This window comes from Echinops telfairi, unplaced genomic scaffold (genome assembly GCF_000313985.2).
Source record: "Echinops telfairi isolate 266 unplaced genomic scaffold, ASM31398v2 ScPeMD7_25;HRSCAF=90, whole genome shotgun sequence".
NCBI lineage: Eukaryota > Metazoa > Chordata > Mammalia > Afrosoricida > Tenrecidae > Echinops > Echinops telfairi.
Genome location: NW_022103922.1, coordinates 6178235 through 6198080, shown reverse-complemented (window position 1 = coordinate 6198080; position 19846 = coordinate 6178235). Strand labels below are relative to the sequence as shown.

At 51.5% G+C, this 19846-nt stretch overlaps 1 protein-coding gene across 1 annotated transcript in view; it reads left to right on the top strand.

The window, feature by feature from the left end:
* The window catches only part of GLIS3 (GLIS family zinc finger 3), a 443094-nt gene that overhangs the window by 160180 nt on the left and 263068 nt on the right, over nucleotides 1–19846 (top strand). Inside the window, exon 4 of the mRNA XM_004714455.2 lies at nucleotides 1025–2120. Within this exon, the coding sequence (XP_004714512.1) occupies nucleotides 1025–2120 (1096 nt within the window). The remainder of the gene's footprint in view (nucleotides 1–1024; nucleotides 2121–19846) is intronic.

The following is a 19846-nucleotide window of genomic DNA, read 5'->3' as shown; positions in this document are numbered from 1 at the left end:
CATCCATTGTGTCAAGCACATTTATACATTTGTTGCCATCATCATTCTCAAAACATTTTCTTTCCACTTGAGCCCTTGGTATCAGCTCCTCATTCCCCCCCTCCCCCACCCTCCCTCCCTCCCTCTTGATAATTTATAAATTATTATTATTTTTACATGTCTTACACTGACTGTCCGATGTCTCCCTTCACCCACTTTTCTGTTGGCCACTTTTCTGTTGTCCGCCCTCCAGGGAGGGGGTTATGTGTAGATCCTGGTGATCGGTTCCCCCTTCTCCCCCACTTTCCCCTTCCCCTCCTGGTATCACTACTCTCTCTATTGGTCCTGAGGGGTTTATCTGTCCCGATTCCCTGTGTTTCCAGCTCTTACTCATGTGCATGCTCTGGTCTAGCCAGATTTGTAAGGTAGAATTGGGATCATGATAGTGGGGAGGTAGGAAGCATTAAAGAACTAGAGGAACGTTGTATGTCTCATCGGTGCTATACTACACCCTGACTGGCTCATCTCCTCCCCCAAACCCTTCTGTAAGGGGATGTCCAAGACTGTAACTCTTTAGGGGCATAGAAAGCCCTGTCTTTCTCCTGCAGAGTGGCTAGGGGTTTCAAACTGCCAACCTCTCTCACATAGTAGGTGCTTAATAAATACCTAATTACCTGGTTTGGTAAGGAATTATTCCCCAGGTCTCTTAAGTGTTCCCCGTTTAAAAAATATTTAAAAATAAAGCCAGGACTATTTATTATCATTAAAGTATTAAGATTATTTATTACAATAGCTCTTTTGTTTTATGATCCTCACGAGCATTAGCCCTTACTGTTCTTCTTGGTAAAATGTGATTTACCTGGAACTGAAAGCCTTGAATTTTATCTTAGCCAAAGAATGTGTGTTTAGCCGAGAGTGTAATTAAGGGAAATACTTAAGGGATTGTCCATGCGGTGTTCTTTCAGCTCTTAAGCAATCTATATCCTGCTAAAATGTTTGTCTTTTGTCTTTGTTTCCCCTCTCCTCCCTCTGACTGCTGCTCCAGGTCCCTTATTTCACGTGAACCCCTGGTGGCCTCCGCTCTGAATCTGACTGAGAGTCAGGCCGCGCCGAGCGTTAAACAGGAGTGGTCCCACGGCTACCGGCCTCTGCCCTCGCTCCTCTCCAGCCACGGTTCGCAGAACGGCGCTGACCTCGGGGACATCCTGGGTCTCCCCCCTGGGACGGCCATGTCCAGCAGCAGTGTCTCCACTTCACTGCCTCCCTACCTGTTTGGCGTGGAGGGCAGCCACTCCCCGTACCCCAGTCCCCGGCACGCATCCGCCAGGTCCCACCCGGCCCGCTCCAAGAAGAGGACCCTGTCGCTGTCCCCGCTGTCCGATGGCAGCATCGGGATTGACTTCAACACCATCATCCGCACCTCACCCACCTCCCTGGTGGCTTACATCAACGGCTCCAGGGCCTCCCCGGCCAATACGTCCCCGCAGCCCGAGGTCTATGGTCACTTCCTGGGTGTGCGTGGCAGCTGCATCCCCCAGCCGTGCTCCGTGCCAGCTGGCCAGAAGGGTCTGCTGGTGGCCAGCAGTGGCCTGGCACTCCCGGCCTACGGGGAGGACGGCGTGGCCGAGTCCGAGTCTGAGCGTATGCAGCAGCTGGAGCATGGAGGTCTGCAGGCTGACCTGGTGGGCAACATGATGGTGCAGCTTGGCCAGTCTGCTGGCCTGCTAAAGACTGAGCGCCTGGATGACTTCCCGGGGGCCCCCCTGGACCTGCCCTCGGTGCCTCCTCTCCCTCCCCAGGGCCCCCCGCCACCCTACCATGCCCATCCACACCTTCACCCCCAAGATCTGGGCCCCCACAGCCAGCCGCTGCCCCTCCCCCAGGCCACCCTGGAGGAGGATGGGGACATGGACGAGCTCGGGGACAGGCACTGCTGCCACTGGATAGACTGCAGCGCCCTGTATGACCAGCAGGAGGAGCTGGTGCGGCACATCGAGAAGGTCCACATTGACCAGCGGAAGGGCGAAGACTTCACGTGCTTCTGGGCGGGCTGTCCCCGCAGGTACAAGCCCTTCAATGCCCGCTACAAGCTGCTCATCCACATGCGAGTCCACTCCGGGGAGAAGCCCAACAAGTGCACGGTGAGTTTGCGCAGCCCCGCGGCTGTGTGCACAGAAGAGCCGGCTGGCTTTCCTAACGCTTTCCAAGTTCTGCCCAGACGCGGGTGGGTGGGTGGGGAGGGGGCAGGCACCTTTTCCCACATGGAAATAGAACGCCAGCTTTCTCTCTCTTCCGTTCTGGGGCGGGCGGGGGGCTTGTTCAGTCTTGGTGGCTGTGGTCTGTAGCCACTGGTGGGTTGATCATCGCAGAGGTACGTGGCCTACCCATCGTGGCAGGAGGGATGGGTCCACCACCCTGAAACTGTGGTACACTAAGGCACAGGGGTCGGGTTTCTGACATATACCAGGATGTGCAAGAACAGAGGCGCTGTGCTGCACCGCCTGCTCCCGTCCCCTCTTTTCTGAAGCAAACACGATCTCTGTGGTCTTCCCTTCTCTGCCCGCAGTGCCCGGATAGCCGGGTTGGAAACCTGGGTGGTTATGCTCTTTGGAAAGGGTGAGCCCGTGTGAATGTGGGGTCGTGTGCACTCACATGTCTTTCAGGGTTGCAAGCTCACCAAGGGCGGGGGCGGGGATGTCGTTATTGTTGTTGTCAGGTGCGGTCCAGAAGGTTCCAACGCACATTGAGCCTAATGTCCAACCGAAGGACACGCTGCCCGGCCCGGTGCCGTCCTCACAACGGTTCTGTTTGAGCTCATTGGTGCAGCCCCCGTGTCCATCTGTCTTGTCGAAGGTCATCTTCTTTTTCATTGCCCTGATACTGTTCCATGCATGGTGTCCTTCTCCAGGGACTGTCTCCCTGACAGCATGGAGAGCCAAGGCTTCACTCACGAGAGCTCGTCTAGTTTTAAGGAGAGGGAGTTTATGGGGCAGTGTCGGGAGGCAGCTGGGGGTGGGCCTTTGGAGTGAAAGGAGGTGGATGAGGTGCCCCTTCCACCCCTACCTCTCTTTTTCAGGGCATAGATCCTGGAAACTTCCCTTTCTTGGTGGCATTGACTATTTTTTGAGTAACAGGACTCTTGCATGATTTCTGAATGGTTTTACACCTAACGGAAGCTCTCAGGGGTTTATTAGCTGGGCCTGCCCCAACCCATGTGTGCGTGTAATGGAATGGCTTTGCCCAATCTTTGAGGGCGCCCTTAACTCCGGACATTCATTTAGAGCAGGGTTTCCTAAGCTTTTTCCACTCTCCAACCCTGTTTGCCTGAGAAATTTGCGCGCCAGGCAAACCCACAAGAGTTACCATGGATTCATGATGCATTTTATTTTTCATTAATATTTGGTCACTGAGTGTTCAGAAACCTTTGCCAAATTATTCTCGACTTCCACATTCGTGTATGTAACCCTATAGGGGGTTGTGACTCACAGAGTTTACAGCAGTGTTTCCCAAAGTGGGCTATACTGCCCCCGGGTGGGCCACTGGGATGATGGGGGGTGGGTGATACTGCACAAGCAGATACCTATACTTTATGCTGGATAATGAGCTATAGTATGCACATTTGTGTCAGGGAGAAGCTAAATAATTTTTTTTTTTCTGAAAAAGGGGCAGTAGGCCAAATAAGTTGAGGGAAATCTATGGTTTATAGCAGGGGTAGGGAATCTTTTTTCTGCCAAGGGCCATCTGGGTATTTATAATGCCATGTGACTTTCATCATAACATCATTTCACTGACTGACTTGTTCCTGTGTGATGGCTGCAGCCCTCATGGCATAGTGTTATGTGCTGGGCTGCTAACTGCGTGGTCAGCAGTTCTAAACCACCAGCTATCTGCAGGAAGAGTTGCAGTCTCGGTTCTACCCTGCCCTATATATGTATAGTGTCTCTCTGAGTCGGGATCGACTCAATGCCAGTGAGTGAATGTGATGGCCACAACTGCTTCTCCCTGGTGAGGTGTGTGATGGTAGCTGGTATTGATGACTTTGTGTGTGTGATGGTAGCTGGTATTGATGACTTTGTGTGTGTGATGGTAGCTGGTATTGATGACTTTGTGTGTGTGATGGTAGCTGGTATTGAGGACTTTGAGGCCTTTATATAGCTTTGGGCCGGATGTTTCCCATCGTTGGTTTAGAGGGAGAAGAATATTTCCTGCAGAGTTTCAAATCTGAGTGTGCTAGGCACTCGCCGGGTTTTGAACATACTACAGATTCCCAGTGGCATGAAAAGCATCCATCGTTTGGGAAAGGTTCACCTTGGGACTGTGGTTACTGAACCCCATCCCTGGAGCCCCTTTTTTCTACAGCATATCTAAATGATAAAGACTTTGAACCAAGTGTATGCTGGACTGGAGGTTTGCCAAGTTGTCTGATTCAGGTCAAGGCCAATCAAACAGGTGACTGGTGTAATGAAGGTATTAGAAACACTTTATCTCTGTCCACTGGGGTGGTGGATTTTTTTTTTGTCAAGGGTTGGAGGAATTCCTGGCAGAATGAAATGGCATTTCTTGTTGCGACATCACGCCCCCATGTGGCTATCTTTTCCTTCAGGAAACCCCGAAGCTGATAGCCCATGGGAATGCCAGGTTACAAGAGGGGAAAGAGGACTTGGTGTTGCAGGTAGCAAAGCCTTACTCTGACCGTGGTTCTGCATCTTCAAAGCCAGAAGGAGACGGGCCACGGGAGCCTCTTCCATTCCCTCTGCTTGAAACACTGCGGCTTCTTGCAGGGCGGCTGAATGCTCAGTTTCTGAAGGATGGCAGTCTCACCTCTCAGTTCTGGCTGAGCCTGCCCGGAAGATCATTTTTCTGGGTTTGGCTTCCTTGAAAGAAGCCTAACGGCTGAGTGATCCTCCCCTCACCCATCAAACTAGATTCTTCTGCATTGCAAAAATGATGTTTTGTTACAGTAGAACGTTCACCCTCCCCCAGCCCCAACATTCCCACTCTTCACTATTAAAAACAGACGACTTCCGGGGAATGGAAACGCCGAGAGGTGAAGGCGGTGTGGAGAGCTGGATTCTGATCGTGTCTTGCCTTGTCCTTGTCCTGATGGATCTGAGGCGCTGGCTCTCCCTGCCCTTCATGCTGCTCACCCCCCAGTTCTAGAATACATCTTCGCCCAACTCTGCTTGGGAGACTGAGTAGCATCTCAGATCTAGCTAGACCCACGGAGCAACCCCCCACACCGTCTGGGGTACAGGCCTGAAGAGACAAAACAGAGTTTGTGGGACCCTCCGGGAGATGGGCCGACACAGTGACCTACGAACCACTGTGAGGGGTCTGCAGGGCCAGGAGGTCCGTGGTTCGCTCTGTCCTGCGTGGGTCGGCAATGAGTGGGAACCGACCGGCGGGCAGCAAAGCAAGCAGCCATAGCGCCGACTTCCAATCCTGGGACTGTATGTTGTTGGAAAGAAGACACACCTACTTTCATTCCCATAACTTGCGACTGCTCCCGCCCTCTGACGGTTTGCAGGTCTGGGGCTCGGCCTGCCGGGCCCAGTGAAGTCCTTAGTTCAGAGCAGGGGACCGACTCGGAGTTCCTTTGTGCCCCAGAGGGTTGGGTAAACTTGTGCTCCCTTTGAAAACCATGGAACCACCCCTAGTTCCAAACAGATTCTTCCCCACAGTGGCCTTCTCTTGCTGCTTGGACCTCATCGGCAAAGCTCCTCTTCTGGAGCTAATCAGCACCCAACTCACTGATGTCGAGTCACGAAGGTGACCCGGTGTAGCCGCCCCTGAGGTTACCAAGACTGGTTAAGCTTAGGGCTGCTGAGCACAAGGTTGGTGGTTCAATCCCATCAGCGGGGAGAAAGAGGAGGTCACCTGCTCCCATAGAGATGGACAGTCTCAGAAACACATTGGCAGTGGGGTCGGGTATTTTGGTTTAATCTTCATGGAAACAACTGCCACATCTCTCCCAGGGAGCAGCCGGCTGGTGGTTTGCAATCGCCAACCTTTCCTGAGCAGCCGAGTGTTGTAACCACTGTACCACCAGGCTGCCCCGCCACCTCACCTGCCATCACTCCAGAAAGAGAATAGTCGGCAGGCAGCTGCTCTCCTCTGTAACGCCTCTTCAAGGGGAAGTTCAAGGATAGAATGCATCCTACCTCTTGTGGACATGCATCAGGAAGAAGGAAAGAAAAAAATTGTGTGTGTGTGTGTGTGTGTGTGTGTGTTGGGGGGGTATGTTTCTGCCTTTGTGAAACCCAGGCACAAAGGACCCTTGAGACGAACAGTTTTCATCCTCTCCCACTAACTCTCCCGTCTGATGGTGGTGGATGTGAAGCTTGCGATCTCGGCCAAGTCCAATGGCCACTCCCCCCTTTGGGAGACATGCCGTTTTCTTTGGGTTTTGTGCCTCTGAGGACCAGACACGAGCTAAGCGAGAAGGCCCGGCCCACCCCCGTGACCCCACCACTGTTTAGCGGGGATAGACTCAGTGCCCACGGTGTGGAGAGTGAGCCAGCATTTCACTCCCTGAGCTTATTGACCCAGGAAGGATTGGGTGACCCAGTTGTGTTTGGTGACCATGACTACTGCGGCACAATGAGAGCTGGTGAAAGGAGAGTGTGATTGGGCCACTTGGTGACAGCATACTTGACGGTAAGGGCTGCCCATGGGAGCCCCCCTCACCGTCAGATTCCGTTTCATGCATGGGAGAACGCATTCTCCACATCCCAGACTGTGCCCTGCCAGCCGTACCCAGAACTCTGGAATCCAGGTCACAGGATTCCAGGTGGCGGCCGCAGCAGAGAGGGGGATTGTGAATGTATTAGTGGGTCACTTACTGGAAGGACAGGATGGTTCTTTTTTCCTTTTCCCGCCCAAGTAACTCCACCCTTCTGTAGCTCTCATGCTTCTTGCTTCTGTAGAAGGGCAGCTCTGGCTGCTCTCTTTGCAGCTCTGGCCTGGATGGCGGACACGTCCACACAGAGCATGGTCGAAGCTTCCAGTTACAGGCCACCGCTCAGTCCGAGGCTGAGATAGGGCAATGCCCCTTAAGGCAGCCAGCTGAGGCCATTTGCTGCTATCGGTGAACGAAGACAAGGATGAGGTGTCAGATCAGTATCTGTTGGGAACTCCTCCCTGAGCTCACACCAACCCCGGTACGGATAGACTTCAGTGCTACCAACCTTGTGAACATCCCAGGCGTGTTGTTGTTGTTGTTGTTGTTAGTTGTCTTCAGTTGGTGTCAGCTCATGGTGACCCGTTGCACAACAACACAGAACATCGCCTAGTCCTGCACTGTCTCCAGGATCGTTGTCTTGTCTGAGCACATCGCTGGTGGCTGTCGGGTCCATCCGCCTCCCGGAGGGTTCTCCTCGTTTCCACTGACCTTCTGCTGTAGCAAGCATGGGGTCCTTTTCTAGGGATTGGACTTTCCTGATGACGCATCCGAAGTCAATAGTTGGAGTCTCTCCATCCTTGCTTCTAAGGATCATGCGGCCGGTACCTCCTCGAAAACTGAAACTCCTACACGGAACCGGAATAAGGTTTTCTTTTCTGAGATGATGAAGTTCGAGGTTCTCAAGCCGATGAGTCATAGAATCTCCAGACTGGATGTTTTCCCAACTCTTTGTTTTCTCTATTGAGAAGGATGATATAAAGGGTGACTTCACACCATACATGGGCACCAACCCATCCCTAGGCTTACCCACAGTAATTGATCCAATAGAGAGAGTGCACGCTAAAGACATTCTTACCATGATGTTGTTGCGTGCTCCCGGGGAGAAAGATGTGGCAGTTGGTTTCCATGAAGATTAAACTGGTGTCACCAAACCCATTGTATTGAGTTGATTCTGATTCTTACAGACCCTATAGGACAGAGTAGAACTTCTCCATAGGGCTTTTGAGACTGAAAATCCTCATGGGAACAGACAACATCATCTTTCTCCTGACTACTGCGTTTCAACTGCCAACCCGAGGTTAGCAGTCCAAAGCTTAACCAACCTTGGTAACCTTAGGGGGCTGAGGTAAGCTTGGTACCTTCAGGGACTCAACAGTAATGTTGGTTTCGGTTAATTCAAGGACAAAAAGTCTTGTTGGTGACCACCTTTAAGGACAGCAGAATGGAACACTGTCCCCTCCTGTGCCAGCTCGCCGCTGTTGTGTTGGGGCCATCGCTGCCGTCACTGTGTCCGTCCATCTCATTGAGCACCTTCCTCTTTTTCCCTGGCCCTCCGCTGTCCCGAGCATGAGGTCCTGCTCCAGGGATTGGTCCTTCCTGGTCACAGGCTCGGAGAACATGACACGAAGTCTGAAGAGTCTCACTTGTAAGGGGCACTCTGGCTGTCCTTCTGAGACAGATTCGTCCTTCTCTGGCAGCCTGTGCCAACACCATCATTCCGGGCATCTGTCTTCTCCGTGCTCTTGGGTCATTGTCTGACTCGGGGACACCGATGCCACGAGGTGAGTAAACTGACTATGGCACGGATCAGGGACACCTTAACCCTCCAAGTGACTTCTTTGCTTTGTCACACTGTAAAGTGTTTTTTTTTCTTTCGATTTTCTCCATCATATTTGCCCAATGCAATAACCTACCCTTTCATTTCTTGCCTGCTGCTTCCATGGACTTGAAATGCAGACCCAAGGAAAATGAGATCCTTGACAAGTTACTTTTTTCCTCTGTTGATCACGGTGCTGCTTCTTGGTCCAGTTAGGAAGGCTTTTAGGTTGAGGTATCCTCCACCCTGAAAGGGGTGGTCTTTGAACTTCCATCGGTAAGCGCTTCAAGTCCTCCTTGCTCTCTGTGAGCAAGGCTGTGTCATCTGCCTATCACAGGTGGTTAATGAGGTTTCCTCCAATTGTGATACTCCATTCTATTTCAGCTTGTCCAGCTTCTTGCATCCAAATTCTTTTTTCCCCCCATGGGTGCTTTTAAATTGAAGAATGGGCAATGGCCAGGAGGTGTTGCTCCCTGACACGAGAGTGGTCCTCCTGGTCAGGGGCCCAGGGCTCTGGGCCAGGGTAAGAAACACGGTGGCTTGCCTTCGAACACGGTGGAAAAGAATTGTGTTGGGAGCTTCAGCCAAAACCAAGCCCACTGCCCTTGAGCCCATTCATTTCCTTGGGAGCTTCGGAGTGTTAATCGGGGAATTAGAGGGAGTGTGGGTTGCCACTTAAACCTTGCTTATTTTTCCTGGATGGATTTTGCCCAATAGCAAAAAGGAATTTTGCAAATTCCCTGACCCACCCACAGATTTTCATGAAAATGTCACTGACCAAAGACAGCTTTGAATTTGGTACGATTTGACTCATTTCTCCACAGGCGTTTTGCCTGGCAAAATCCAAGAGTATTTGCTTTGGCTTGAGTATCGGGCAGCTTGCATTTTAAGTAACATTGGATTCTGGATACGAGAAAATAAACAGAGAGCTAGGGTTGTGGCCCCACTCCCTATGGCCTGCTGTACGGGTGCGTGGGCCAGCGTTGGTCAGGCATTTATTGAGGAAAAGTAAATTCACTGTAAGAGAAGCCTCCTCCCCACCCCCCATAGCCTTCATTTTGTCATTTAGATAAGACTTGGTATTGATTGGTGGCCAAAATTACATAACCAGAAATGACCCACGGAAAAGACCCTCCAAGTGTACCTTTGTTATCGCTGAACAACTTTCCCATTGACTCTACTATATGTCAATTCTCAGAATCAAGTAGGGAGGGAGGGGGATCTGGAGACAGCTAACCGAGCTCTCTTGGTGGATCCAATCCAACCAAGAGTGCCCTGGAAGCAGGACCTTGAACTAGGTCACGTGGTTGCACCCCGTGATGAGACTTTTCATTCCCACCCCAGACGCATCTGCCGTCAGGAAGCATAGTTGAACAAGATCCCCCAGATCTAACTCCTGCGCTTCCGTAAGATCTTGTTAAGATGTAAAGATGTTAAGATGCATCTGGGGGTGCAAATGCAAGTTCCCAGCAGTGGACAGTACTGGAATGAACTGGAACAAGGCCTGTCCAGCTCCTGGGCTCCCCGTTCAAGAGTCAAAGGCTTTGTGAGTGACCCCGGGGTCATATGCTCAGCCTCACTTTCATTGTGATCTCATCTCGCCCATGGACCGGACAGCTTGGAAGTGGTTTCTTCCCGAGGGCTCTTCTCTGCCCCAGGGCCCGTCTCACATGGGCTTCTCCTCATTCTCTGTGAGAAACCCTCTCTCCTTTCAGGATGCCTTTGAAATGCCACCTCTTCTTGGCAGATCTGATTGGGGGTTTCTTCCCCTTTTCTCATGAGAGCGGTTTGTGGAGACCCATGCCATCGTCCTTGCTTCATTACATTGTGAGTGAGTCCCAGAATCTCTGTCCCCCTGCAGAAGACTGTAAGCTCCTCTCGAGAGTGTCCTTGGACAGGGCACATGGGTTCCACTTAGTGACGATTGTCGTATACACATACACGAAGGAGCACACATCAGGTGGGCACGTCACCGCACACACATTCTTTTGGGTTGAGTAGCCTTGAGTACTGCTTGGCTCAGGGGGTCTATAAGCTCTCATATCCTAGCAACCCAGAACCCCTTTCATTTGCTCTCAAGCATAACAGGATTTGAATAATAAATGGTATGGCTTGAAGTGGGAGCCCTGGTGGTGCCGTGTTTACATGGTTGGCTGCTGAGGGATAGGTTAGCCATCTAAGAACCAGGTGGCAGTCTGCTTCTGTCAAGATAGCCACCTTCAACATCTCCTGGGGCAATTCGGCTCTGTCCCTGTTACAGGGTCACTGTGAGTCAAGAGCAACTCAACAGCCATGGGTTTGGCTTCCGGGTTGTAAGTTTGAAGCACAGACTAGTTGTTGGTGTTGCTGTTGACTTCTTAAGCTTTATGACTGAATCCTTCATGGAACATGTATTTCTTGGCAGCTAGCATATGAAACACACTTTTGTTTTGGGGTGTTTTTTTTTTTTTGGTAGGCCAAGTCATCAGCCAGGGAAATCCAGTGTCTCACACATGCAGATGAGCATTTCTAGTTGTGTGCTTAAAAGGAAAACATTACAAAATCTGGGGCAGACTAGAAACCAGTGCTGTTTGATCAATGATCAAATAGAGTGATTAAGATCTGGATCGAGGCCACATATGTTATCCTGGGCTGCAGTAGCTGCCCGTCGGTTAACTATTTCCTTTCATGGTCCATCAAGAGAGTGGAGTGCTGTGAAACAAAGGTTTGGAGTGGTGTTCATTCTACCTGACTGGGCAGCCTCTTCCAGATTGTTTTCCTCCCGGATGAGATTTTCTTTGCAGTGGTCTCCTTTCCCGCCTCAGACGGCATTGATCCGGGACAGAGGTCTAGGCCAGTGATCCTTGCTGCTGTCATCTTGCATCCAGGAGTTGATTTGGACTCTCCAGGACCCTGTGTGACAGAGTAGGTCTGTCACCGTAATCTGTATGGGAACATATCACCAGGTCTGGAGACACATGGTGGTCCAAACCACTGATATTTTGGTCACCAGCTGAACCTAATGGTTAAGGATGCCATGGCTAGAGGCAACAAGCAGCCTCAAACCAAACCTACTACCCTTGGTGATCCCAACTCATGGCGACCATACATAGAGTTTCTGAGGCTGTAAGTCTTAACAGGAACAAGCAGCCTCATCTGTCTCCTGAAGTGAAGCTGGTGGGTTTGAACTGGCGACCTGGTGGTTAGCAGCCCAACACCAGAGCAGTGCAGATGAAATCAGTTCTCAAAAGGGCACCTCTTCTCAACGATTCCAGCAGAGGGAGAGGGAGACTCACTTGACTTTTCCCACTTGAGCTTCCTGCTCAGACAGCACTAGCCTAGGTCTCAGACTTCCCCAGCTTGGGTCAACGCCGAAGAGAGAGTATGGGTCAGAGCCAACACCAGTGGACTCAGTAGTTCAGAATGTCCCAGAAGGACTATCTGATTTTCCTTGGAGCCGAGTTATGAGACAGTGTCTCAGGCATGTCTCCAAAGCAAAGTCTTTTCTGTATTCTGGGATGTGTACCAGTAAACACCGCCATTTTTAAGTTGGAGCATGGTCACAGGCCGTGGAGGCCACCTTGGGTGACAAAGGTTGAGGCGGCTGAGCACTTCTTTCACGCTACATCCTCCTCTCTTACTATACTGTCCTGCGTGAAAAGGGCTCAGACCCTGTGATGCTGTGCTGGTGAAGATAAGAGCTGTAAGGGTAGAGGAGTAACCGTGGTGAAGGAACAATGGGGCACCCATTTCCTGAATTAGGACTGTGTCTTCATTTCTTCCAGCCTGCCGCCTTCCCCAGAGCCTCAAAGCCCCTCTCTCACCCCTAAATTCCAGTCCTCCTGTCCAAGGCTAGCTTTCTGGAGGGGATCTGGGCCAAGAGAAATCCACACAGTAAGTGGTGAATGGCTGAGCAAAAAGTGGGTGTGCTGAACCTCCCCGGGCTCCTGTAGCTCCATGGCAAGGAAGAATTCCACCTCTCCCCTCCACCACGGTCTTTCAGCGGGGTGGGAGGGAAATAAAGCTGCTGTCTCCCCAATGCTGAGCCTTTAGATAACGGTACTTACCCTCCCTGGTAGGGGCATCCTCGGGGTGTCATGGTTATGCACTGGGGTGCTAGCTGTGAGGTCAGCAGTTTGAACCCTAAACTGCTCCTGGGGAGAAAGATGAGGCTCTCTTTTGGAAAAGAGTTACAGTCTCGGAAACCCACAGGGACAGTTCTGCCCTGAATGATCGGGTCCCTGTGAGGCAGAATGACCTCGATGGCAGTGAGTGTTTAGGGGCCCTGGTGGTGTCGTGGCTGACTCGTTGTGAACCACAGGTTGGCAGTTTGAAACTGCCAGCCAACCTGCAGGAGAAAGGTGGGGCTTTCTGCTCCTGTAAATGTAGAGCGCTGCGGACACCCACAGAGGTGGTTTGACCGTGACCTGATGTGATGGGATGAGCTGGAATTGGCCTGGCAGTGTGTATTCCCGGCGGTAGGTTCATTAGTGTGTGTGTCCATTTTGAAAACTAAGTGGTGGGTGAATAGACCTTCATTATTGTCTGAAACTGTGCGAGGACTTAAAATTTTCCTCAGGAAAAAGTTAAAAATAAATGAAATCTATTTTGCGAGCGAGCGAGTGAGTATAGCCTTCTGAAGGAGCCCTGGAGGCATTGGGCTACTCACTGCAAGGTCAGACGTTCAAACCCATCAGTCTCTCTGCAGGAAGGAGAAAGACTGCCGCCAGTATGCTCCATAAAGGGTGCCGCTCTGTGGAGCAAGCAGTTCTACTCCGGCCTATAGGATTGTTGTGAATCAGAACCAACTCAACACCAATGGGTTTGCTCTATTCCTCCTAGTCCCTGCGGGCTTCTGCGACGAGCTTTCGGATCTGCTCAGTCATTCCCAGCCCACCCGTTCCTTTTCTTACTTAGTCTCCCCGGATTCCACTGCTGCCTGCTTCCCACTGCGTGGGCACTCCTGCCCTCTCAGGTGGCTTGCAGGGCATGCCCCGTCTCGTCCCCCTAACGTGTTCTTCGTGCTGCGTGAGCCCTCTCTGCTGATGGTCTTGAGGAGATGCAGTGCCTTGGTGTCACCCAGGAGCTCGACCTTGAGGGCAAGGTCACTCCATTGTGCCCAGCGATGTGAAGGACCAGCCTGGCAGGACCCTGAAACTCTACCCTCTGCGTCAGCTCCCAGCCTGACTGGTTTGCTCGAGGCCCGGTGACTACCAGCGCACGTCTATTCTTCTCAGTGCTTGCTTTTTGCTCACGCGCTGGCAAGGCTCAAGGAAAGAAAACCGAATGACAATGAGTCTCTATGGACACTTTTGGTCCATTTCCATGAATAGAGTCAAACAGAATGAGATTGCCTGGCTCGCTCACTCTCTACTGGGCTCTCTCGTGCGTTGGAGCTTGCAAAATCGCCCCCGGGGATGACAAATTTGTAAACAGCAAAGCCATACCACGGCCCCAGTTCAAGGCCTGTTCCCGCTTCGGCCGACACCCACCCTTCCTAGAAACGCCAGTGATTAGGAACAGGACGCTGGGCAAACAAGCTTATCAGGAGCGACAGTAAAAAGGAATCGTTGATTGTGATTAGGAGACGTCACACACATTAGGGACAAAAGCGGCTTTTGTGTGGCCGGGAGGGCTGTGGAGGGTGCCCCAGTGGCTCTGGGCTATCAGCCTGGCACGCTGTCCGGCCCCCGAACTCATCTCAAGTGATACAACCGCACTCGTCCAAACTTGTCTAAGGTGTCGGTGGGACGCAGGCTCTGTTTGTTCGGGAGCGTCTCCCAAACTCTCCTAACTCGACTGCCTTCGGGTCGATTCTTACTCAGAGACCCAGTAGGACAGAGTAGAACCGCCCCAGTGGCTTTTTGAGACTGGAACTCTTTACGGGAGCATCCCAAGTGCATCATACATGGATGTGGGGGCTATCCCGGTCCTTGAAGCCCTGGTGGCATAGTGGTTATGCATTGGGCTGGCAACCGCAAGGTCGACAGTTCAAAACCACAGCCTTTCTGTAGGAGAAAGACAGGCTTCTACACCCATAGAGAGCGACTCTCAGAAACCCACGTGGGCAGTTCTGCCCTTCAGAGTGGCTATGAGCAGGCGTGACTCGGTGGCAGTGGGTTTGGTTTTGGTCTGGGGACAAGGATGAAATGGGCGGTAGGGTGTTCCTGGTTATACCTGTAGCAGGTACCTCTTTCCCACTAAATGTTCCATGTGTTGGCCCACGGCCTACGAGGATTCTCAGGCCTCAGCTCATCTGGGTCAGCCTGCCCCTGCTCCATTGTGTCCCTGGGAGGGGCCAGCGTTCAGCTGTGACCCCGGCTTTGAGCCGTGCCCATGAAACGTGACCTCTCCAGGAGAGCCCATCAGGGAAGGAGTTGTCTCATCCGTGCACATAACGAGGAAGTCACCCCACTGCAGGATTCACCGAGGCAGCCCATCCGGACAGAGCTCCGGAATTGAGAACTTCGAGGAGACGGGCAAGCATAAGAAAACAAAATGAACAACCGTGACTCTCCGTGACTCTCCTTTGGCAGTGGGGTCAGGAACATGGGTTTGGGCAGATCAATGGGTAATTTAGTTGGAAATTAAGAGTACATATTGACCATGTGTGACGGCGGTGATTTATTTTCAAGGATGGAGTTCATAGGCGGTCCTTTCAGTTGTACATTTCCTCCTGAAATGGGCTTGCAGGAAACAGTGAAGAAAGCTGCTGACGCGCAGCGATCCCCAGGGGCCGAGCGGAGCGGTTCCCTCGGGTTTCTGAGGGTGGTCATCTTTCGGGGAGCAGGCAGCCTCTTCCTCCTTCTCCTCCTCCTCCTTCTTTTGGGGAGCGGCTGTGGGTTTGAGCTGCTGACCCTACTGCTAGCCAGGCCCAACCCACTATGCCATCACGGTTCCTCTCCGGGTACAAGCGTGGCTGGCAAAAGTACGTAAGTTAGGGGTCGAGTCTGGTGCCGTGCCTGTGAGCACCCAGCGGTGGTGAGAAGAAGCAGATTCAGGGCATCAGATAATTAAGCCCATCTCGGGTTGGGAGCTGTCTCATCCTCTGTGGTACTTGGTGGTCCGTTAGGTGGTTAACCAAAAGGTCGGCAGCTTTAGTGCATTCAGAAGCACCTCAGAAGAAAGTCCAGGAATGCCGCTTACCGACGGTTCCCTTCTCTGATGGCCAGTGTTGATGACGGTCGTAAAGAAATCAACCGTCTGACTCGGTTGCGCATCAGTGACACGCATCTGGCAGACACCAACCCCCTGGTGCTGGACCAGTGCCACGCTGCTGTGATGGTGAGGGTTGGGTTTTGACTTGGCTGGGTCCAGACACAAGTGGTTTGGCAGTTATGTAAGGAGTGGTCACCAGTTTTCATTTCACGGCGGGACCCTAAAACCAAAGAACTGAATTCCAACTCGAGCCTCAGCGTGGAACTGTGGTCCTAAGGGTCTCCCATGTCAGATTTCTCAGAAGGAGATCACCAGCCTGTCTTTCAAGGCACCTCTGGGTGGACTCCGACTTTCTGGGTAGCAGCCAGGCACCTTAACCGTAGACCCTTTGGGGGGGTCAAATGACCCTTTGCACAGGAGTCGTCTGATTCAGAACAGTAGCAAATTATAGAGATGAAGTAGCAATGAAAATAATTTTATGGTGGGGGGGGTCACTAAAACATGAGGAACTGTATTAAAGGGTCATGGCATTAGGAAGGTTGAGAACCACTGCATTAGACCATCCGGGGACTTCAGCAAAATGCACCAAAAATACGCAGAGGAGACAACTGTGAGAGGCGCAGTCTCAGGGATCTCGGGTAAGGCTGAAGCAAAGGTGTTGGAGTGCGGGCCACCTGGCTGATGGCTCACACCCATCAGCTGTCTGCAGGAGAACGATGGGACTCTGCTCCTGTGAAGACGTGCAGTCTTGGAGACTGTGGGGCAGTTCTCTTCTGTCCTGAGAGGCGCTATCAGCAGCACTCAGCTTGGTGGCAGTGGGTCTGGGGGTTTGGTGTTCCCAACTGCTCTGTCTCTGGTTTTGGAAGGAAAGCCCAGAATCATTCTTCCCTTTGGAAACACCACTGTGAGGGGAGCCTTGCCATGTCCGTGGTGGCTCGAGTGTAATTGCTTGTATCTTGCACAACCCAACTGTGCAAAGCCAACAGTACTCTCAGATCTGCAACGGTGTCCAGCCAGCAGGGCTTACGAGAATACACTTTTTTTTTTAGAATCAGCTAATTAGAAGTAGTTGAAAAACAACCAGCTTCCTGGCTGTTCGTCAGAAAAATAGTAGGTGTAATTATCGCGAGTTAGGAGTAGTATCCTAGGAGAAGAATTTCTAAAATGGAAGACACTGAGTGTTGAGCTAACCTGTTCTCTGCAGGGGGTGTGTAGCATGAAGACTAGGTTTGGGGAGACTTTTTACCAGATGGCTAGTGGTGCTGATCAGAGACTTTCACAAATGAAAGCAGCTCTTCACAATTTCTACCAGATAATAAAAGGCCTGCCTTGCTGGTGAACACAAAAAGAGCTCTTTGGAGTATTGAAAAGCCAGGGGGTTACTTTAAGGCAGTGGTTCTCAACCTTCCTAATGCCACTACCCTTTAATACAGGTTCCTCATGTTGTGGTGACCCCTAACCTTAAAATTACTTTCGTTGCTACTTCCTAACTGTAATTTTGCTACTGTTAAGGATCGGATGACTCCTGTGAAGGGGTCACAACCCCTAAAGGAGTCACTACCCGCAGGTTGAAAACCGCTGCTTTAAGGACGAAGGTGTGCCTGGCCCAAGCAGTGGGAGAGCAAAGAATGGGTGCATTTGGATTGCGGTGCTGGAGAAGGCTACTGAAAGTCCCATGGACTGCTCAAAGGACACCCTCATCTATCTTGGAAGAAGTATGGCCAGAGTTTTCCTTAGAGGTCAAGACAGGGAGACGGTGTCTTGTGTACTTCGGACATGCTGTCAGGAGAGATCAGGACACCATGTTTGATAACTGGAGGTGCAGCGAAAAAGAGGAATGCCCGCATTGAGCTGGACAGACACCGTGGCAACAACCCTGAGCTCAAGCCTGGGGACCGTTGTGGGGATGTGCTTGACTGTACAGTTGTGTAGAGTTGTTGTGGGTTGGAACCGGCTCTCTGGCGCCTAACAACAATACCGATGAAGAAGTACAGCCAGGATGCTCCTTGGAAGCAAGCACGGCATGACTTCGTCTCCTGTGGGCATGTCGTCAGGAGAGACCAATTCCCGGGCATGCTCGGTGAAGCAGAGGGGGAGCGAAGAAGAAGGCCTTTGACAGATGGAGGGACACCGTGGCTGCGACACTGGGCTCAGACAGAAGGACCGTTGTGAGGATGGCACAGGACTGGGCTGTGTTTCCTTCTGCTGTGCACAGGATCACTAGATCCAACTCCACAGCCCCCAACAACCGCACGCTGATGGTGGGAACCAGTGACGTAGAAGCAGCTGTGTGGAGACTGACGGTTTTCCAACCCAAGAGACAAACATTCTTCGTGGTCTGAGGCAGGCTTTGGGGAAACTGAACTCTCCCCTGGGTAATCACATCTTCCATTTAGCCGGGTTTGGATCATCTACTTGGACCATCTCCAAAGCCTATTCCCTTAGGAAAGGCAATGAGGGTAGAGTTTTCATTTCCATTTTCCAAAAACGGAGGGGATGGGTCATGGGACTTATCTAAGCTTAACAGCAAAAGCAAAACCCCAAACCAGTTGCAGTTGAGTTGATGCCAGCTCAAACCCAGAAACCAAATTCACTGCCATCCAGTCAATGCCAACTCATAGCGATCCCACAGGACAGGGTAGAACTGCCCCTGACGGTGTCTGAGACTGTCACTCTTCATGGACAGAGGAAGCCCCGTTCTTCTCCCTCAATTCCAACTCAGGGTGATCCCTAATAGGTGACCCTACAACCGTGTGCTGTTCTATTGGGCTTGTTTTTCTTTCATTATGGAGAAAATATTTGTAAGGAAATAGACCCATGATGTCTGCCTGTATCTTCAACTCTCAGACCTTACTTACATTCTTCATGTTTCAGGTGGGTTTTCAAGGGCTCCCTTTGCGTAAGGAGATCCCCCAAATCCTCTTCTGGGGCCTCTGGGCGGCATAGACCCAGTCACCTTTTGGTTCGATGCCACCGAAGGTTACACAGCTGGCAAACACTGACTGTGCCTTAGGACCCAGACTCGCTCAGCTTTGGGGCCAGGGCTTACTTCCATGCCACTCCCGCCTCTTAGGCAGGCAGGACTGCGAATTGGATTGTATTTCTTCGTTCTGTATGTCACTGCTTTCCAGGGCTCCGTCTTAATTCCTTAATGGCGAACTCTGGGGCGCCATTCCTTTACACATCCTCCTGAGGTCTGACTAGAGAGGTCCTGGGTAGTGACAGTGTGGATGGTGCCCCCTGCAGGGGTGTGTGTGTGTGACATGGCCACGCAACTACCGCTCCCACCCCGCACTGTAGAGTGGACCCCAAGGTGGGTTAAACTGGTAGAGTAGCATTTGGGCTGTGGACAATGACTCTCTGTGCCTGGGAACATCACAAGAATCCATTTCTCTCCCCCTTCTAATCCCCCCCCCACACACAACAACTCAGTGTTAGACCACTTAAAATACCATCTAATTCTTTGCTACTCTTAATAAAAATAGCCACTATAGTGTTGCCAAATTAAAAAGGAAGTGAACACTGCCCTCCCCCGCCCCGTTGGTTAAAGAAAGACTCTGGTATTTGACCTAAAACTGTTTCATCTTGTTGAAAACACACGCAGCCTTTTGGATTTGGCTCACATTTCCAGTTACTACAAAGTCCGCATCTTCCTGAACTGGGCTACCAAGGAGTATTCAGGGCAAGTTCTTGGTCATTTGTTTTTCCTAATTAATTGGGTTCCTTTGATCTTGTTTTGTTTTCACCACCCCCGCCCCACCCCCACTCCCACCCCCACCCACCCTCTGTTCTCGGATCTTTTCCAGAAAATTATTTGGCCTCTTTTCACAGGTGCCTGGGTGGGACAAGAACATATCCCAAAAAGATAATGATTGGAGACTAGGATTGTCTGTGGCTGACTGGGCACAGTCCAGACAGGAAGTGCCCCATCGCCCGAAGGTGTGAACCTCATCCGCCAGAGGACCTTACCTATTCTGGGGTCTTTTGTAAGAGCGCTATTTCTGTTTTCAATATGTACCAGAAAGGAAATGGAGCACGAGTATGAACTCCATGACTTTTCGTTTCTAGACTGTTCTGTGAAGGTCATTGGATGTTGGTGCTAGGTGCTATTGAGCTGGTTCTGATCCATAGCCACCCTGCGCCCCAGGGAGCAAAACACCACTGGGTCCTGCAGCATCCTCCCAGTTGTTACTACGTCGAGTTCATTGCTGTAGCCTGCGGGTCAGTCCATC